We start from the raw sequence: 20,255 nt of genomic DNA, 5'->3' as shown, positions 1-20,255 counted from the left end.
TACTCTGCCCCAGGCATGCTGGCTTGCTCCAGGGCCTCTCTAGGACACAGGTGGCAGGCTATCTCTCCTATGTGGCACTGCCAGAACTCCCAGGATTTGGTCTGTGGAGCAGGGTGGCATTGCCCGTGGAGCCATATTTCCTTAGCACCCCACGTATATGGTGATGGAGTACTGTGTGTGTGGTATGCAGGAGATGCTGGACAGCGTGCCTGAGAAGCGGTTCCCCGTGTGCCAGGCCCACGGGTGAGTGGGGCTGGACCCGAGGGCCAAGCTACCCACAAGGGCCACCAGGCCTTGGGTAAGCCAGCCCACGTTCACACTGGTTTTTGATGGTCATCTATGTAAAGCCCAGGTGTTTTTAAAATTTTTATGTGTGTGCTGGTTCTTGGACTTGAACTCAGGGCCTTGCACTCCCACTCAGCTTTCTTATTCATGGCTGGCATTCTTTACCACTTGAGCCTTATCTCCAGCTTGATATTTTGCTGGTTATTTGGAAATGGAGTTCTGGAGGTTTTTCAGCTTGGGCTGACTTGAACCTTGATCCTCCAGATCTCAGACTCCTGAGTAATTGGATTATATGTGTGAGCCACTGGCACCTGGCTTTAAAGCAAATTGAAAGCAGTACCCTGTGTACAGTACCCATAGTTCAACCATGCAGAGCCCTTCCCACCTGTCAGGCCCTGTGTACGTACTGCCTTGAGAGAAGCTGCTGTGGTTTGGTATGACCTGCTGGTTGTTGGGAATTCCTTGGCAGTGCCCTGAGCAGCCCTCTTAAGTGCAGCAGTTGGGACCTGGGGGTTGACTGTCTGGGAGATGGGAATGGGCTCACTGTTCTAGGGGAGACTATAAGGTTCATGTGGTCCATTTAAGAGAGAAGTGAGATTATAGGGGCTCCTGTTTGGCAACAGTGATCTCAGTCTTGGCCATAAGTAGGGGCTCCACCTTGGCCAGTGACCCTTTGTGGTTCCCAAGTGGGGCCCAGCCTTGACCTGTTTGTCTGGACCTCAAATGACTGCCCCCCCATGGCTGCTTGTGAGGCTCATTTAGAAGAACTTGTCTTGAGCAGCTTTTGCACAGAGGGGCCCTGGGAGGCTGGGAAGTCAGAGCAGGGCCCGGACACAGGTGTGCCTCACTTGTAGGTACTTCTGTCAGCTCATTGATGGCCTGGAATACCTGCATAGCCAAGGTATAGTGCACAAGGACATCAAGCCTGGTAACCTGCTGCTCACCACCAGCGGCACGCTCAAGATCTCCGACCTGGGCGTTGCCGAGGTAGGCGCCTGTCCCTCGGGGGTCTCAGGGTTTGGGCCCTCCTGGGCGCTCCCTGAGGGCCGCATGGCACTGCCGCAGGCCCTGCACCCATTTGCCGCTGATGACACCTGCCGGACAAGCCAAGGCTCCCCGGCGTTCCAGCCTCCTGAGATCGCCAATGGCCTGGACACCTTCTCTGGGTTCAAGGTGGACATCTGGTCAGCCGGGGTCACGCTGTAAGTGCCCTGGACCCCCGTCCCAACATGCAGTGAATGTGGCCCAAGGGAGTACCATGTTTCTCTGGTGCCTATAGGCCCCACTGATGTGGCCAGGAGTTCAGAGCCTAAAGCCACAGGGTGGGTGTCCAGTCATTTTGCTGAGCCATGCCACTTGTGGGTGTGTGGCCCCACGTGATTTGCTATATTCAAGGACATGTAACACCACATCCTACCAATTCCTACTATTTCCCCCCCCCCCCCCAAAAAAAAAAAAGAGTCATCCAGGGAGGGTGGCTTTAGGGTATTGTTCCAGTGGATCTAGGGGACACTTTCTTTCCTCCTGAGCGATTTCCTGCTTCTGGGAAACTGGCCTGTCTCAGAGTCCACAAGGACCCCGCTGACAGCTACACTAGGGAACTCAAGCGTGCTGCTAACTTCTGACCCCCTTCTCTTTCCCCTTGGGCATGAAGTTACAACATCACAACGGGCCTGTACCCCTTCGAGGGAGATAACATCTACAAGCTATTTGAAAACATCGGGAAAGGGGACTTCACAATCCCAGGCGACTGTGGCCCCCCACTCTCCGACCTACTCAAAGGTGAGAGTCTTCCTGGCCTATGGCCCAGCATGGGTCTCAGTTGTATGAATCAGGAGTATGGTGTGCTGCTGGTGACAGCAGTTAGAAGCAAAGGCCTCACGATAATCCCAGCAAGTGGCTAGGACCCTGATGTTTCCCACCATTGCCCTTTTTGCCGCTCTGCTGTCATACAGCATCCCCTGTGGCCTTGCTGCAGAGTGACTATCTTGGCTCCCAGCTGGGCATGGACAGTAGCAGGGGTGGGTTGGTAAGTACACCTGCAAGCCTGGCACCCCTGTGTGTGCAGAGCCTCTGGAGGCATTGGCTGCTCTGCCTGCTACATTAGGTCTTTTTTTTTTTTTTTTTTTCCTGCCGATTATGGGGCCTGAACTCTGGGCCTGGGCGCTGTCCCTCAGCTCTTCAGCTCAAGGCGAGCGCTCTACCACTTGAGCCACAGCGCCACTTCTGGCTTTTCTGTTTATGTGGTGCTGAGGAATCGAACCCAGGACCTCATGCATGCGAGGCAAGCACTCTACCACTGAGCCACCTTCCCAGCCCCTATATTAGGTCTTTCATACTCAGTTTCCTTGGTGTTCCTGCAGGGTCTGAAGGGCTTCTCATTGCTGCATTCCTTGGCCTCTTTTGCACCAGCCACCCTGCTCCAGTAGAGGCCAGGCTAGGCTAGAAGTGTACTGGTGCTTTAGGAATATGGGATATGGACAGATGGTTAGCTGTCCCTAGCTGTCCAGTCCCGTGGGCAGGGTTGTCCTTTTGAAGGGTGGCATGTTGAAAGCATGATCAGAGGTGGGATAACCACTAAAGGGATGGGAGCTGGGGGCCTGAATGTGGTGCTAACCCAGTCCTGCTGCTCTCCACAGGGATGCTGGAGTATGAGCCGGCCAAGAGGTTCTCCATACAGCAGATCAGGCAGCACAGGTCTGTGTCCTCGCTCTCAGCTCTCAGTTTGCAGGAACAATGGTCCAGCTGGGTAGCATTGACTAAGGGGGACTAATGGAAGGTGGGTCTCTGGCCACATCTTGTTCAGATCCATAGTGCCTGTATGGGGGATATAGGCAGTGTCCATTGCTTGCCTGTGTAAGCCCCAAATATCTTAGGATTTTGGTGGGTGCATGCAGAGTGTGTGCCTTCCTTTCTTCCCCCCTCTGTCTTCTAACAGTGCCAGCCATATGTCTGGACATCCAGGCCCAAAGTGGGAAGAGTAGAGGGCAGGCAGGGATGAAAGGACCCTGCTGCTGCTGCCTCCCCGATCCTGGGCTCATGTACCCCAAATCCAGAGGCAAGAATGGCACCAGCATGCCAGGTGCGGTGACTCACATTTGTAATCCTAGCTATTCAGGAGGTTGAACTCTGAGGATTGTGGGTCAAAGCCAGCCTGGGCAGGAAAGTCCATGAGACTCATCTCCAATTAACCACCAGAAAACCGAAATGGCACTGTGGCTCAAGTGGTAGAGCACTTGCCTTGAACTGAAGAGCTCAGGGAAAGCACCCAGGCCCAGAGTTCAAGCCCCACAACCACCACCATCACCACCAACAACAAAAGAATGGCACCAGTGTGCATCTTGGGGTCTGGAAAGCTTGGCAGGGCTGTGTTTGGGAATTTGGGATGACTGTGTACAGGTCAAGGGCCTTGCTGTAGCTCCGAGGGCTATGAGTGAACATTAGGGCACAGCTGAATGGCTCCCAATGGAAAATCCAAGTAAGTGGACAGTCATTCATTGAGGGTTAGGTGTGTGGGACTCCCCAAGCTTCCTCAGATAATGCTGGGGTAAGCACTGTTGTACCCATCCTTCATTGACACTCCCAACCTCAGCTGGTAGGAGCCCTGTGTCCTAAGAGGTCAGGGCTTTGAACTGATGGAATCGGTGTGTTGGAGGTAGTGCAGGAGCTGCTTGCAGGTTTTCAGTGCCTGTAGACAGCCCTTGGGCACTTTGGGGGCCAGGCTCAAGATGTACATACTCAGGCCCAGGGCATGCCCTTTTTCCTGGGTGGAGTCTGCCCCCCACCCTCCTGAGGGAAGGGCTTCCAGCAGATCATTCACCCTGGCACCTGCCAGCAAGAGTTGAGTCCTGGGTATCCACAAACAGCCCACAGAGCCCATGGGCTTATATCAGTAGTTACAGTTAAGGTTTCTAGCATTTATATAGATGTGAGGAGTTAGAACAGATCCTCCTGAGGCCACATGCTCACAGCCTAGGTGTCCAGATCCTGAAGATGGCCCTCACCCTGCCCAGCCTTGGGTTTTCCAGGCCAGAGACAGTCTTGTCTGTCCAGACCCCCTAATGCAGTAGAGATAGAACTTGAGTGTGGCTGAAGGATACCAGCAGCCAAACAGGGTCCAGTATTCTAGTCATAGCCACCCTGGTATGTAGCATGGTTCCTGGCTCCTACATGAGCAGTGGGCCCCAACGGTCACCCAGGAGCCTTTCTGATATGCATCACTACATCTGGGCTTTTGTAGTTGGTTCCGGAAGAAACACCCTCTGGCAGAGGCACTTGTGCCCATCCCACCGAGCCCAGACACCAAGGACCGGTGGCGCAGCATGACAGTGGTACCTTACCTAGAGGACCTGCATGGCCGTGCCGAGGATGAGGACGACGACCTCTTTGACATCGAGGATGGCATCATATATACCCAGGACTTCACTGTGCCTGGTGAGCCAGCAGAAGCTGCAGTCATGGGCCCCGATACCCTTGGAGCAGGCCCCAACCTCGTAGTAGACTGTCCTTGCAGGCTCCAGCCCATGAGGGGCTGGTCTGGCTGGGAGGGCTTCCTAGGCATCCAGCTCCAGGTGCTGCCCAGAATCCAGCTTCTTTCTCACTCCTGCTGGATAGTGAACAGGTGCAGGGCCCCCTCAGCCAGACATGTGAGAGGGTCCAGAGGCCCTCCATCCTGCCCCTTTGCCCTGACCATGTGTTGCCCTTACTTCCCCAGGTGGCGAGGAGACATCTGAGGCAGGGCTTAGCGAGGAGAGATTCGCGCAGAAGAGCCAGGGTGCAGACCTTTCTGGAGAGGAAGCTGAGGCGGCAGGCACTGCAGTGGTGCCTGAGGAGGAGTTCGAGGCCTTAGCATAGTGTAACCGGGCCACCACCCATTGGCACACACACATTCTCCCCCTCCCCGCCGTGTTCCTGCTTTCCTTCTGCTATAAAGCTTTGCCCCGCTGTGTGTCTCCAGATGGATGTTTGCTACAGCCTGGGACCTTCCCCAAAGTCCTACATGGGGCTGTTACCCAGAGCAGGACTGAAAGAGCCTGCGAAGGCGAGCTGAACAGGAAGGGTGTGAGCTGTGAGCCAAGGTGTGGGAGGTGGCCTTTGGCTAGGGAAGGGTGCCAGAATGTCCTAGGCCCTGGGGATCCCAGTGTTCTGTGTCCTTCAAGCCAGCATGGCAGCCCAGCAGCGTCTGGGCCCCTCAGTCTCCTTGAGTGGTGGAGCTCTTGATAGCTACCATCTCTTTTTTTTTTTTTTTTTTTTTTTTGGGTCGGTCGTGAGGCTTGAACTCTGGGCCTGGGCGCTGTCCCTCAGCTTTTCATCTCAAGGCTAGCACTCTACCACTTGAGCCACAGCGCCACTTCCAGCTTTTTCTGCTTATGTGGTACTGAGGAATCGAACCCAGGGCCTCATGCATGCAAGGCAAGCACTCTACCACTGAGCCACCTTCCCAGCCCGATAGCTACCATTTCTTAGGAGGGCAAGTTGGGTAGGCGCCCCAGTATAGGGCAGAACTGAGCCCTAAAGCAGGCAGAGGCAGGCCCCTGAGACTATGAGGACATTCCAGGCCTTTCCTGGGCTCCTGTCAGATGGTTGCCAGACATTTCCTTGGGGTCATGGGGGCAGGCATGCATGATAGGGCTATGCTAGAACATGTCTGCTCTGGCATGTAGCACAGGCCCTGGTTACAGGCAGGCCTTAGGTCTGAGATCCACACCTATCTTTTCATAAAGTGGAAGGGAAGGGCTGCCTCTCAGATCATGAGGATACCTGTCAGGGGCCCGGGTATTCTGTGCTAGGTTAGACACATGATACCTCTGAGGTATCTCCCACTTTCCCTTCATTTACTGTAAGCTAGGCCCCTTGAGATGGGAGCTGGTACAGGGTACCTAGCAGCAAGCCTCTGGCTTGATATACGTTTGTTTGCAAGGACACTGTTTCTGCCTAGGACCCTTCAGTCCCCAGGTTCTTCCAGCCTGCTTTAACTTGAAGAAGGTGAGCCATGCAGGGATGGTCAGGTCTGGTTCCTTATGCAAATGAAATCTTCCTCCCCACTTGGTTGCAGGGGTGCCAGATACCCTGATTGGCTCTAGAGACATTGAAGCTACCAGGTGCCTTATTGACTGGGTCAGCTGGTCCAATTAGGTGCTCCTCATAGCTATGGTGGTGCTCATACGGAGTAGCTCAACTGCCCCACTGGGGATGGGTTCATTTTGGCTTCTTATGTCCTCAAGGACAAGCCATAAGGTGGGGTCAAGGTTTTCAGGCAGGACAAGGGACTCCACCCAGGCCACAGTGCTCAGGCCTGAAGAGACCAACTGTGGGGTTTATCCTATCCTGGTGTTTGACTTTCATGCACACTAGCTCAGCCCAAATCGAAGATGAGGTGATGCCTCATTACCAAAGCTGTCTTTCTACACAGACATGGTCTGTGCACAAGGTGGGTGCATGGCAAGTTCTGGAAGCTGCTGAGTTAGGAGGCATTGATCCCTCCCAGGCGTGGCTCTGTATTGGGCCCAAGAGCTGGAGGTTGAGTGTCACAACCGTGTCTCCTGCCTGATAGACTTACTTTCTTTTCTTTTCCTCTTTCTTTTCTTTTCCTTCCTTCCCTTCCTCCCCCCCCTCTCTTTTTTTTTCTTTCTCTTTCTTTCTCTTTTTGTCAGTTGTGGGACTTGAACTCTGGGCCTGGGTGCTGTCCCTCAGCTCTTCAGCTCAAGGCTAGTGCTATACAACTTGAGCCACACCACCACTTCCAACTTTTTCTATTTATGTGGTATGGAGGAATTGAACCAGGGCCTCATGCATTTGAGGCAAACATTTTACCACTGAGCCACATTCCCAGCCACCCCTCACCCCCTGCCTGATAGACTTTCTAGAGAATATCCTGCCATTTCCTTACAACCAATGTGAAGACAGGGTCCAGCCAGGCAGGGTGAGCCAGGGACCCAGGATATTAGGCAGGGTTGGTGGCTGTGGAGGCTGGGTAGAAGGCCCTGTTGATGCACAGGTCAAGCAGGTACTTCATCCCCAGGGGACCTGTGCTGGGCATGTGGAGCCCAGCTTCTCCTGTACCCTATCTAAGGTGAGATTCCGTGTCCTGTGTACCAGGTTGGAGGGCATGCAGGTGGCCCAGGCCCACCACAGGCATAGATACCCATGGCATACACCAGAACAGGCCAGTGGTGCCTGCAGCCTTCCCTCTACTGCACTGCAGTACCTGAAGACAAGACCCATACAGTACCACCTGGGGGCCCAGGCGGGTGCTGCACATGGTCTGCAGAGGGGTTTCCTCAGGCTGTTGTGGGAAGAACCTGGCCTGGCTGGATAGAGGGTCATCCTGGAGCTGCTGAGAGACAGCACCTGAGGATGGAGAGGATCTGGGATATTTGGGCTTGGCGGGAGTGGGGTCCGCAGGGGGGCAAAACCAGGCCAGGGGCTCTGAGTGGCACTGTTCCTTGGGCTCAGGTTGTCCTTGCCCTCTTCCTCCTAGGACAGGTCCTGGAGGAGGAGGCGAGTCAGAATGGACAGAGCCACAGTCTACCCAAGGCTGTGTGCATGAATGGCACAGAGTCTACACAACTGAGCAGCAAGTCGAAGGCCGAGTGCCGGACTGGTGCCACCTACTCTGCCCGTAAGGCCTGTGCCAGCAGCAAGATCCGACGGCTATCAGCCTGCAAGCAACAGTGAGGGTGCCGCCTGCAGGTGGGCATGGGCCTAGTGGGGGGAAAACAACACTGGGCCCTAGTGCCTCCTGGGGTACACACGCAGATTCTAGGCCTGTGTTGTTGGTGAGCATCCCTTTTGCAGAGGTAGTATCTACCCTGACTTAGACTCACCAGCTCACAGCCCTGAGCCCAGGCCTGAGAGGGTGTGACTATAGTCATTTAAATCTATACAAAACCCATAGCAGGGCTCATTAACAGCCCAATCGTGGCTGATGGGATCTACCTCATCCAGCTACACCAGTGCCTCATATGCCCCAGGAGAGAGTTGTGTGGGTGGCAGGTGGCAGCAGCTCTTCCTGGCTATTCTTGGAGAGCTGCCTGTCTGCTGGGGTCTGGTGGGGCTGAGTCATGCTGGATCCCTGTCCTGTTAGCCCTTCCTATGTGCCTGTCCCTCCAGAGCGCAGGAAGTAGTTTGAAACCATGTCCAACCAAATCCTTTTTCCTGGTTGTGGGGCCCACATCCTTGTCCCAAATACAGGCCTATGGTGGTCACCTGTATCAAGAGCCAGGCTGGCAGGTAGCGGCTGCCAGTCACTTGACTCTGGCCTCCCTGATGTCCCACCCAATGGGGTCCAGGAGCTTGACAGCTCCTATTACCCAGGTCTTAGCTCCTCCAGGACAGAGGTTGAGAGTCCCAGAGTGACCTGTCTCTGTCCTCATACCTGCAGCCTATCGCCAGGACTCCCCACCAGGTGCCACCACCCAGGCCCTCCTCAGTCTTCCTGCAGGCTCTTGGCCCACCGCCCACCTTCGAAGGTGGCCACCATGCCTCTGTGCTGACTGCTCAGGACTTCAGGAGCACAAGGGTCAGGCAGGGGCGCAACAGAGACCCAGGCCCAGCCCAACCCTCAGCTGCCGGCGCACAGCACCACCCCACAGTGGACAGGACTTGACCCTGCAGTCCTGTGAGGAGCCTTTCCTACGCAGGGGAGGGGGAAGCCTGGCCTCCGAGATGCACTTTATGTTTAGACTACTGGCTCTCCACCACCTCCATGGTGGTTTTCATTGCTGTGTTAGGGCCTTCACACCTGCTGACAAGTGGGGAATGCTCAGCCAGACAGCTGGAGGAGACCAGACCTCCTGTCAACCGCCTTGCATGCAGAACTGCTCGAGGGAGCCTTGGCTGCCTTGTTTTTGTTTGGTTGGTTCCTTTTTTTTTTCCTTTTTTTTTAATAAAACAGGTGGATTTGAGCTATGGCTGTGAGGGTGTTTGGAAACTGTTTGGGAGTCAGGTGGGTGGGTGAATGAATCAGTGATCCCCAAATGCAGTGCCTCTATAGATGGATATTCTTCCTTGCTCTGCTCAGCTGGGCCTCTAGCTCCTTGTTGAACCCCGACCTTTACCTGGCCTAGAGGTCCAGTGGCTCACCCTGACCCTTTCTCCCTCCAAGGCCACTTGTGGTCTTCGATCACAAGAAAAACCAGACCAGCAAATATGCAGTAAATACTTATAATCAACAAGAAAACAAATACACAACAAACTCCATCACTGGATGGTTACATATTAGGCAGAAAGCTTCAAGGGGCAGGATGGGCACTTGGCTATGGGCAAGGGCTGCCCCATCTTTTGGCAATAAATAAAGTTTGGGAAACTTGAAGCCATGCCGCCTGGGCTGTGTTTTATCCACTTTGAAACACTTAGCCCCAGCGGCTTCACAGAAGGGATGGGATGAGTCAAGGACAGGGCACTGTCCACATGCATTGGGTGGGCACAAGATACACACAGGGAGGAGCCGTGTCCAGGGCCCAGAGGTTCCTTGTAGGGCCAGATAGGGGCCGTAGTGGCAGCAGCAGCAGCAGCAGCATTGGCGGTGGCAGACACGGTTATTGCTCGGAGTGGGAGGGGGCTCAGGCTGCCATGAACACACACTGTGGATTAGTGAGGTAAACAGCTTTCAATGGTTGGCATCAACCTCCCTCTTGGGTTCCCTGCCTTGGCAAGCCCATGCATGCACCTAGCAGGCAACTGGTGCCCCTCTTCGAGGCTCAGTAGCCCCCCCAAAGGGATATGTGTATGCCTCAGGACTCCTGGTCCTCAACAGCCTGAGATTTTGTGCTGTGTGTGTGTGTGTGTGTGTGGCAGCCATTTGCTGCCTAGAACCAAGGGCAATCAAATGCTGTCCTTGGAAGCCTGATAAGAACTTATGAATCCCCCTCCAGCAAAGCCAGAGTCTTGAGCTTCGCACCTCAGGATGCCACTGAGACCCACTAAGCACCCAGAGGACCTGGTGGTGTTTGTGCTCACCAGGAGGGTGCAAGGTCAGCAGGAAGGCTGTATGCGGACTCACTTGGGCCGCAGAGGCTGGCACAGGACTGTGCCCTTGCACCCGAGGCCGCTCGAGCGCCTGGGCTGTGTGCATGCGCCTGGTGAAGGGTCCTTGCAGTTCTCCTGTGTGCACCGGCTCGCCCCGAGGTCCGGTCCGTCCCGCCCTGCCACTGCCACGGCTCCACTGGGGCCGAAGAAGCTGCTGAGAGGTGGGTTGGGGGCACAGGGCTTAGGCTGGACTGTGGTCGGGGGAGGTGGGGGCTGCAGCCACCACCAGCGCCTGGGCTGCCGCCACAGACTCTGCTGCCAGGCGTGTGGGAAAGAGTCTTTCCTCGAGACCAGCTGCTAGCTTGTCCAGCAGCGCCCCTGAGGGCTCCACGCACAGGCCTGCTCCAGGGCAGCCCCCACCCGGCTCCTCCTCGATGACCGGGATGGCAGGGTCGTCCCCTGTGCTGGTCAGCGCTCGGCCATCTGGTGGGCAGTCGACACTGTCACCACGGCGCAGGGGTGCACGTGCTGGCCGAGGCACACCAGAAGGCGGAACTGGGGCTCCAGGGGGCGGAGCTGCACGTGCACCCCCAGGGTCACTGTGCTGCCGACCACGTTGCCACTGCTTGCGCGCATGCGGGTGTGCGCGTGCGCGGTGTCGCATAGCGGCTGGGGTGTCGTCAAAGTGCGGGTCATGGCGCAGAAACTCATGGAAAAGCGCATCTGTCTTCTCGTCAATGCTGTAGTCGCGGCGGGGCCGACGTGGCCAAGCTCGTGGGCTGCGGGGTGGACTGCGTGGTGGGACAGGGAAAGTGGGCGGCTCAACCACATCATCTCCCACGCCTCGGCCCTCGATGCTGGCGTAGCCACTGTCCATCTGCAATAGGCGACGCCCTTCACCCTCTTTGGGCCGTGACGTGGGTGGTGAGGGCGGTGGGAAGGTGGGCGCCGCACCTCCAGAGCCTGAGCTATCCCCGCTGCGCACAGAGTCACGGTCGTTGCCACTGCTGCTATGGTCCGAGGCGGTGGCTGCATGCAATTCAAGAGAGGCACGCAGACTCCATAGGTCGCGATAGCTAGCCTGGGTCTGCTCGGCGTCCGACTCTTGCTGTTGCTGCTGCTGCTCAGGCCCCGAACCGATGCTGCGCTCTGGGGGGGACTCGGGGCTCAATCCTCCCGCCGCCTGGGCCGCCTCTAGCCTGTAAGCCACCCCGTGGCTGTCAGAGCTTGCCGGCCTCGTCCCCTCCCCACTGGCCACCCACCTTTGGATCACCGACCCTCAGGATTATACTGGTCTGCCAAGCTGGTGCAAGTCCCCAGTATGTGCTGGGGCTGTAATAGCTGGCTGTACCCACAGCATCCCCTTTTTCTAGCTTCCTGGACATGGATGCCACAGGGGATGGATGGATTGGGATACTATGACTCTAGCCAGGCTGCCCTCTACCCATCTGTTATGGACTGACAAGACTGAAGGATGTATAAGGCTGGAGCTGCCCAAGCTTGAATGGCACCTTGCTATTCTCCCCCTCCCAGGCCTTCATCCCACTGGCTTGGGCTTGGGACTTTAGGATAGTGCCTTTGGGTCATAGCAGTTTCTGAGAAGGGACTGCCCATCTTTCAGGAGTGTGGGCAGGTGAGAGGGGGCCTGGGGCCACCAAAGAGCCCTTAAGGCTGTGGAATCTATGCTGAAGTGGCAGCACTAGGGTGGGCACTAGCCCATGGTGGCCTGGCCTGGGCAGGTGTCTCATTCTAGGGGCCCTAGGGCCTTTGTCTGGGACCACACCTGCCCATCTACCCTTACCCAGTGTCTCCCTGCTTCCCTGCTCCGGTCCTTGCTGGAGAGGTGGCCCCCAGGCCGCCAGGGGGAGGCGTGTCCACAGGGCCTGGAGGGTGCTCCCTGGGCCACCTAGGGGGAATGGAGTAGGGAAGGGGCCCACAGGCCCACCCCTAGCACCTCTATCTACTGAAAAATACCTGCCGAGAGCGGGGGGCGGGCTGGTGGGGCTGGCCAGAAAGGGGCGGGGGTGTGGGAAGGCCATGGCATCTCCGGCTCCAGCAATGTACTGGATGAAGTCGGCATGGGGGGCATCCCCCTCTTGCTCCATGCTTTCGCTGGCTGCCCGCTGCCGCTGGAAGTGGTGGCGCTTGGGGGAACCTGTGCAGGGGAAGGTCATTAGCCTGCTGTGCTTCTCTAATACATCCAAGTCCAAGCCTTGGACTTGCTACTTGAACTGGGGGAGCGTGGAAGCTGAAGTACAGGTGAGCACAGTAAGGCACAGAGGGACCCCAGGTGAAGTAGTGCCCAGAGTAGTTCTGGCCAGACAGACACCTGATGGCAGGCTTAGCCCATCTCCAAGTGTGGAAGAGTAGAGCTAGGGCTGGTGGGCACTAGGAGGGAAAGGAGATACCTAGTGCAGGCTGCACCCGGGCGGGGGGGGGGGGGGGGGGGGGGCATGCGCAGAGGGAGGGACTGCCCCACCCTTGCCCATGGCCCCAGGCCATCAGTGTAGGCAGGCTTCAGAGCAAACAGGTTCTGGACCTGTGTAGCTGCTGTGACTATTATTACAGCCAGGATCAAGGCTGTCTCAGAACCTGTCTCCCAGATTGAACAGGGCAGCAGAGTGGGCTTCCTTTCAAAACCCAGCTAGGAGCCACTAGTGACTAGAGCAAGTGTTTTCCTGCCTTCTCTTCAGTGGGCACTTAAAACTTTCACCAGCTAGTCATTCTCTGACACCTATTACGCATTCCCTAGGTCAAGTCTGGAGGCCTTTCCTAATGTGACCTGCCATCACAACCACCTTTTCATAGGGCAGTAGACACCCAGGCCTGCCAGGTGAGTGAGGTTCCCTAAGCAGGAATGATGATTGCTGCCTGCCTATAGGTGGGGTCCTTTTCTTCTCCCTCACCCCCACAGGGCCCTGCTTCGGGCTGGAAATAAGGAAGCCCTGTCCTGAAGGGTCAGGAGGGTGCTACTCACAAGCCAAGTGGATCCTGTCTTTGTAAATAAAATAGCAGTTTGAGTTAATGACTGATTACGAAAACCAGAAATACTACTATCTAGAAACCTACTTAAAAAAAAAAAAAGTTCAGGGCTGGGAATGTGGTTAGAGTGTTTGCCTAGTATGCATGAAGCCCTGAGTTCAATTCTTCAGTACCACATAAACAGAAAAAGCCAAAAGTGACATTGTGGCTCAGGTGGTAGAGCGCTAGTCTTGAGCAAGAGTATCCCAAGGACAGTACCCAGACCCTGAGTTCAAGCCCCAGTTCATCCGTACCAATGGCTCATGCCTGTAATCCTAACTACTCAGGAAACTGAGACTGGGAGATCACAATTCAAAGGCAGCCTGGGCAGGAAAAAAGCTGGATGTGGAGCTGTGGCTCAAGTGCTAGAGTTCTAGCCTTGAGCAAAAGAAGGTCAGGGAGAGTGCCCAGGCCCTGTGTTCAAGTCCCAGGACCAGCACACACAAAAACAACAGGAGTGGAGCTGTGGCTCACATAGTAGAATGAAAAGGCTAAGGGAAAGTTGGGCACAGGTGGCTCACGCCTGTAATCCTAGCTACTCAGGAGGCTGAGATCTGAGTATCATGGCTCAAAGCCAGCCCAGACAGGAAAGTCTGTGAGACTTATCTCCAGCTAACCACCAGAAAACCAAAAGTGGCACTATGGTTCTAATTGGTAGAGTGCTAGAAAAGCTCAGGGACAGTGCCCAGGCCCTGAGTTCAAGCTCCAATGCCAAAATAAGAACAAAAAAATGTTCTCCTAAGCAAGGTGCCAATGGCTCATGCTTTTAATATTAGCTACTTGGGAAACTGAGATCTGATTATCCCAGTTTGAAGTCAGCCAAGGCAGACAAATCTGATTTTTTATCTCCAGCTAACTAGCAAAAAGCTGGAAGTAGAGGTGGACCAAGTGAGAGAGTAGCAGCCTTGAATGAAAAAGCTAAGGGCGAGATTAAAGCCCTAGGTTCAAGACACCTCCCTCCCCCCTGCCCCCAGCCCCAAGAAGTTACCCTGGCCTAGTCCAGTCCCCCTTCTCCTTCCCACCAGAGAAATCAAAGCTTATACAGACTAAAGGTTTGAGCCAAGGTCATCCAGGGAGAAAAGGAAGGCCCCTGCTGTGGCTGAGAATGAGAACCAGTGGCTGTGCACACAGCCCCTGGGGGTAATAGGTGGGGTCCTAGCCAGGAAGTCCAGTGACCAGGTAGCTTAAATGCAACCAGAATGCACGGGATAGGGGTCCTAGACAGCTCATCTAGAGAAAGGCTCTGGGTTTTCCTGACCAGCTGCAAGGCCTCTGGCCAACATTGCTGCTGCTTCGAGCAGGCTGTGGTCCAGGGAACACAGACCCTGTCTGGTTCACAGCCTCCCACCTGTGACTGCCCAAGGCAGCATCTGGTGGCTCACACCACACTTCCTTGGGCCTCACTCCCCCCTCCCCCCCCCCAATCAGGAGCTGTAGACTTACCTCTTGTGTCCAGACTGGATGCCCGCTGGCTGGGCTCCAGCTTCCATTTCTTGACCTTGAAGTAGGGGCTGGCCCCATCCAGGCTGGCATGGCGGCGCAGTCGAGTGAGGAACTGCAGTACGGTGCCAGCCCCGGAACCTGCGCCCGCCTCCCCAGATGCCACTGCAGCCCCAGGCCCGCCAGCCTTGGTGCCCCTGGCAACCACATCCAACTGGGAGGAAACAGGGATGGCTCTCAGGCAAAGTCCCCTCCCTTGGCCCTGTGAGCCAGCCCCAACCAGGGTGTCACAGTCACAACAACACCTTGACCCACCACTGGGGCAAAGTGGAAGGAGCTGCTCAGAGAGAACGGGGGAGCAGGGGCTCTTGGTGGGCCATGGGCTATGCTAATCTCTAGGGCTGGTGTCTTTTCACTGATACCTCACTCTGCCCCCCTCAAGCTAACTCTGGTCTCCCTAGCCCTGTCTCTGCCTTGGGAAGGACCCTAGATAAAAGGGTCCAAGCACTAGTGCTAAGGGAGCTGTCTTCCCTGGGCTGGGAGTGGTGGGCAGGAGCCTGAATACCCACTGAAGCCCAGGGTGCCCTTCGATGATTCAAGCCCATCCTACATCCCATATTCAAGGACCCAAAGGTCAAAGGAGGGCCAGGGCAAGCAGAAGCCAAAAGCTGACCTCCCTCTTGGATCACGGGGAAGGAAAAGAAGGAGCCCCCCACCTTCTCTGTACACCCTGGGAAACTCAGGGGAGGCCTCACCGAGGTGCCTTCCCCAGAGTCGCTGGATGCCGAGGGGCTGATCTCTGAGAAGTCAGCAGAGCCTGCGGCCGAGTTGTAGGGGTCACCTGGCAGGGCGGAGCTAGGGCCCACGGAGCGGCCGGTGAGGGCCTTCCCCGGGGGCTGTGGGACAGAGCCGATGGGGGAGGAAGCAGTGACAGGTCAAAGAGCATGGGTGGGTGATGGGGGGAGGGGGCATGCTGGGCTTGGCCCCCCCAGCCACCCCCAGCCAGGACTCTCACCTGTCCTCAAGATAGATCCAGCCCAACCAATCCCAAGCCACCAAATACCAGGGCTGGCTGGTAGCCCCTGGACCTTACCTGGAAAATGGCCAAGCTGTCCTTAGGGGTAATGGCCGGGTGGGGCGTGGCAGCTGAGCTGGCCTCACCAGAATCACACTCATGGATGGTGACAATCTTCAAGGGTGGCAGATGGAGGTGGGTGAGGCGGGCGTTCTTGAGATGGTGGAAGTCCCCCTCTGTCAGCGTATACCTACAAGGGAATACCCACTCGTCAGCCCACTGGTGTAACTTCCTGCTCTGACCCTGATCTCTGCTGTCCACCTCGTTGGATGCAGGAGCCAAGGTCCTTGTTTGGGACATTGCTGTCACCCCAGCCTCCGCCACTGAGTAGCCATAACTTCTGCTGGACTGTAGCCCAATGCCCCACCCCCTCACCGGCGGCCCTTGTCCTGCGCCTTCCGGCTCTGTTCAAAGAGGGCGGCCTCGTTGAAGGAGACCCGACGGCCGGTGGAACTGGTGGACAGGAAGCGCTCGGTCTCTGCGTCCTGGCCCTCGGGGTCCTCCCCCCTGAAGTCAGGGTCTGCGAGGAGAGCCAAGAGAGGGTGGGCCCCGGGTGGGCCGCGCTTCATCCAGGGAAGGCCGCTGGGCAGGGAGGGAGAGGGGAGGGGCGCGGGGCCGAGTGACCGCAGGACTGGGCGGGCCGGGGGGAGGGGCGGTGGGCACTCGCTCATCTGCTCACACACTCACTCGCTCAGCACGCGCCTGTGCGCACCTACGCCTGGGCGTTAAGGAAACAGAGATGAGTCGGAATCGAGCAGCGCCCAGTCTGGTGGGGGAGACAGACAGACACAGACGGTCAGGCGGCCCCAGGGGGCGGGCAGGTGGCCAAGGGATGGGCGGGCGGTCGGACAAATGGACATATGGGGTGGTGGGGCTTGGGTGGGCTCCTCACCTTGGGTAGTGTGGGTACCATTGTCCAGGTAGGTGGTAGTGGTCTTCTCTGCTTCATCCATGGCCCTGAGCAAGGACAGCAGTTGAGAGAGACGTCTGGAGCCTAAGAATATCTCTGACCCCATGCTCAAGAAGCCCTGTCCCTGGTACCCCGGTACCTGTTGAAGCGCTGGTGGACCTCCCAACAGCGTTTACACAGCAGCAGGACACCAGACAGAACGACCAGAGTGCCCCCAATGAACAGTGACATCACCACCACCAGGAGCACATAGTTATCCAGGATGGGGTCTGGTTCAGCCTGTGGGGAGACATAGGGGACCATCAGGAAATCCTTAACCTTGCTAACTTTTCCACCCCACCCTCTGGCACATCATATCCTAGAGGTCACCCACCGTAGGGCGAATGGTTACGTTGTCCCACGTTGTCAGGGCAATGGTGGCAGTGGTAGTGGAGGCTGTGGCCATGGTGGCGGTGGGCTGCATTTTGACACTGAAGAGGACAGGGCCTGCTCTGCTCTGCCACCAGCTGTCCTCTCCCTCACAGGAGCCTCTGAAAAATGAGCCCCCCCAGCTTCCCTGTCAAGAACTGCAGCCCACACCAGCGGTGACTCATGGACAGGTAGGACCCTGCTCTGCAGCATGAGCACCTAGTATGGGGGGTGGGGGGTGTGAAGAGCTTCTCTCCTGGGATTTCCATTTTGCCATCTTTATCATTAGGGAGGTGCCTGTGCGTGTATGTGTGTGTGCATGAGTGTTATAACCACCACCACCTCCCCGGCCGGTGTGGCCGGCCTAGCAAGGTAACATGGGCCAGGAGCCCTGCCCAAGAAAGGGAAAGCACCCCTTGGAGAAACAGAGAGGCCACTTGTAGCCAATCAAGAGATAGCCAGGTACCCCAAATGTTTCTTTTTCACCCATTAGGGAGAGAAAAGGATTGTCCTATTAAGACAAGAGGAAGTGCATAGCCAAACGAGTGGGAGGGGCTGTGCCAGTAGGCCCCAAGTCACGACTCAGGAGGTAAAGGTTTCCCTCTGCCCACGCTGGTGGGAGTGGAAAGGACAAAAGAGGCGCATCTGTTCCTGCCCTGAAGAATCTGGTTCCCATGGCAACAGTGCGCAGGCCGCGTTGGGGGGCGGGTTGCCAGGCAGAGCAACGTGGGGGAGGAGAGGGCGCGGGGGAGGCTGCCTGCAGGGGCGCCCCAAGACGACAGCAAGATGGCTGCTGCGCCTGTCCGCTAGTGCTCAGCCAGACCCAGACGGACAGCCTCCAAGTATGGGGGAAACTGAGGCAGGGACTGAGGGAAGGTGAGAGAAGAAGCACTCAGGGAAGGGAGCTGCTCAAAGCTGTACCTGATCTATCCTTGGGGCTATTTTGGACCCCTGGAGTCTCAGAGGGGCTGAGGCTAGGGCGCTATACCCTACATCCTCGAATTGGCAATGCGTGTGCGCGCTCCCGAGAAGCCCTTCCTGAACGCGGAGGAGCGCGCAGGCTTCAGCATCATTAGCCCCAAAGGTTTGGGGCTGGACAGCAAGGGGGTGGGGTGGGGACTGAGGCCCACGGAAAGGGAAGGTGTGTCTCGAGAGACGATAACCTCAGCATTGCGGGTGAGAGGCTGGGAGGGGGCGCCTATGTAGGTCGGGAAATGAGTTCAGGAGGAAGGGAGTGGGGCAGAGGCGTCGGGATGGTGACGGGAGGAGACTGCGAAGAAGGATGGAAATGCAGGACGCGGCAGGTGGGCTGCTGGGGGTGGGGCAGACACCTGCTCCCAGCACAGGTGCCCACCCCGACCCCCTAGTTGGCCCGGAGATGGGGAGAAAAACCAGAGCCCAATACCAGGCTCATCCAAACCCTAAGACGATGGACGCGCCATCGCCCTTGCCCCTTCTCACCGGGGTAAACTGAGGCTAGGGAACGACGTGGGGGGGGGGGTAGGAGAGGGGATCCGGAGGTTGCCACAGCGTGAGCAAGATGCAAAGCTGCGCAGGCCTTCCCTCCCTCCCCCCCAGGCCCGCCTGGTTCCTCCGCGCCCTCCCCAGCGGGCACGCGCAACCGCGCGCAAAGCAGCAGGACCGCTGGTCCAGCGGGGCCAGGGCGGGCCCCGGAACCCGCCGCCATCCCCGGCCGCTCGCGGCCCGCCCGCATGCCCGCCTCCACCCGGCCCTGCGCCCGGGCCAGCCGCGCCTACCTCAGCGCTGGAGCGTGCGGCCCATGGGCGGCGGGAGGGCGGCGGCGCGGCGCTCCGGGCTGGCTCCGACGCCCGGTGGCCGCGGAGCAGACGGAGAATTTATGAATGGAGAGCGCGGCGCGCGGGGGAAGCCAGCGCTAGAGGAGGGGACGCGCACGTGACCGCGTTGGCGGCGAGCCCGCTCCGGCCCGCTCGGTGAGCCCGGTGCCTCCCGGTCCTCAGCCAGCCGCCCCCGCCGCTCTCGCCGCCGCGTCTGGCTGGCTGCGCTCTGGCCACCGCCTCCCCTTCCCTTCCGGCGGGGGCGGGAGCGGGGGGCGGAGCCTGCGCTCCTGGGGGGGGGGCCTGGTTTGCGCACAGCCGCCCCCGCCCCTCTCCCCCCCCCCCCCCTTGCAGGACTGCGAGACTTACCCTCCCCGGCTTTCTGGTCTCCAGAAACTGCGCAGGGCCCGCTAATAGCCTAGGTCTTGAAAGGAATGGCGCCCCCCCCACCCCACCCTTTAGCCAGCCTGGTGGTAACACAAGGCCCAGGGCTGTGGAGTCTTGGGGGGTGGACAAGGCTTACTTCCTTCTCCCCTGAGAATATGGGGGTGGGGTGCACAGTCTAGGCTTCTGGGATGCACAATTTTTTTTCAGTCTGTCAGGGAGAGCTAGGTACCTATTTCCCTTATACGGGGTTCCCCATGCCACTGTAAAGGGTTCACAATAACACCCTGTTCTATGGTACAGCAAAAAAAAAAAAAAGCAAATAATAATATAGCTTTTCAGAGGTGTACTGAGGGCCCCTGGGGCCCAAATTTGTATCCCCTCCTCCAAGGACATGCTTCTCCAAAGTGACCTGAATTAGCCCAAACCCCGTTTACAACCATACTGCCTTTTTGGGCTTGGAATCCAAGAATGGTCTCATCCTAACCACTGGCTCTAGGGCCAGTGGCTCATTCCTGTAATCCTAGCTACTCAGGAGACTGAAATCTGAAAATTTCAGTTCAACGCCAGCCTAGGCAAGAAAGTCAGTGGAGTTGTGGCTCAAGTGTGAAGAGCACTATCCTTGAGTAGAACACTAAAGGAGCATGCCCAGGCCCTGAGTTCAAGTTTGCTCTACTCTTGAGCACACACCACATCCCAGGATTCATCTTTGACTATCATGTCAACCAACACCCATGCTCCAGTCCTGTTTCTCTCTGTGGCTCTCAAAGTAAGTCAACAGGGGGCAGGAATTTCTTTATGGTTGGGCCGCAGGATCCCACAGCATAAGCACACTGGAGGAAATGGACCTGTGTGCTCCTTGACTGGTGGTCAAGCAAGTGTTCTGAAAAGCTGGTTTAGCACTGAGACAAAAGAAGTTGAAAAGTGGGCTCAAAGATGAAGCAGAGGGTCTGGGAAGATGGCTCAG

At 57.1% G+C, this 20,255-nt stretch overlaps 2 protein-coding genes across 4 annotated transcripts in view; one reads left to right on the top strand and one right to left on the bottom strand.

The window, feature by feature from the left end:
- Positions 1-9,191, top strand: part of Stk11 (serine/threonine kinase 11) — a 28,683-nt gene extending 19,492 nt beyond the window's left edge. The window contains exons 3-10 of one of the 3 annotated variants that reach the window (XM_042697304.1): positions 154-243; positions 1,140-1,272; positions 1,351-1,487; positions 1,940-2,067; positions 2,925-2,982; positions 4,526-4,719; positions 7,766-7,977; positions 8,669-9,191. In XM_042697304.1, the coding sequence (XP_042553238.1) occupies positions 154-243; positions 1,140-1,272; positions 1,351-1,487; positions 1,940-2,067; positions 2,925-2,982; positions 4,526-4,719; positions 7,766-7,962 (937 nt within the window). In that variant the 3' untranslated portion in view covers positions 7,963-7,977; positions 8,669-9,191. Of the gene's footprint in view, positions 1-153; positions 244-1,139; positions 1,273-1,350; positions 1,488-1,939; positions 2,068-2,924; positions 2,983-4,525; positions 4,720-4,999; positions 5,491-7,765; positions 7,978-8,668 lie in introns of those variants that run through there. The other 2 variants (XM_042697306.1, XM_042697305.1) reach the window with 2 other exon arrangements.
- A 245-nt stretch (positions 9,192-9,436) lies between these two features.
- On the bottom strand, positions 9,437-17,228 carry LOC122122876 (CACN subunit beta associated regulatory protein). Its single transcript, XM_042697308.1, has 9 exons — positions 17,074-17,228; positions 16,840-16,979; positions 16,683-16,747; positions 16,166-16,310; positions 15,809-15,980; positions 15,471-15,611; positions 14,719-14,929; positions 12,229-12,409; positions 9,437-11,453 (listed from the first exon to the last, which is right to left on the bottom strand). Exons 1-9 carry the CDS (start codon positions 17,161-17,163, stop codon positions 10,496-10,498), a joined length of 2,103 nt encoding a protein of 700 aa, XP_042553242.1. The 5' UTR covers positions 17,164-17,228; the 3' UTR covers positions 9,437-10,495.
- Positions 17,229-20,255: the final 3,027 nt, after the last annotated feature.

Source organism: Dipodomys spectabilis, unplaced genomic scaffold, assembly GCF_019054845.1.
Source record: "Dipodomys spectabilis isolate Male_0828 unplaced genomic scaffold, ASM1905484v1 ptg000215l, whole genome shotgun sequence".
In the NCBI taxonomy this organism is placed as follows: domain Eukaryota; kingdom Metazoa; phylum Chordata; class Mammalia; order Rodentia; family Heteromyidae; genus Dipodomys; species Dipodomys spectabilis.
This window is presented reverse-complemented; position numbering and strand designations above follow the sequence as displayed.

Bases quoted from the DNA above. Each gene is read 5' to 3' on its own strand.
- LOC122122876 (XM_042697308.1), bottom strand. From the start codon at position 17,163: ATGCAGCCCACCGCCACCATGGCCACAGCCTCCACTACCACTGCCACC. The intron at 12,410-14,718 runs GTAAGTCTACAG...TCCCCTGCACAG, and splicing joins ATCCAGTCTGGACACAAGAG to GTTCCCCCAAGCGCCACCAC. The intron at 11,454-12,228 runs GTATTTTTCAGT...GGTGGCTTACAG, and splicing joins CCGCCCCCCGCTCTCGGCAG to GCTAGAGGCGGCCCAGGCGG.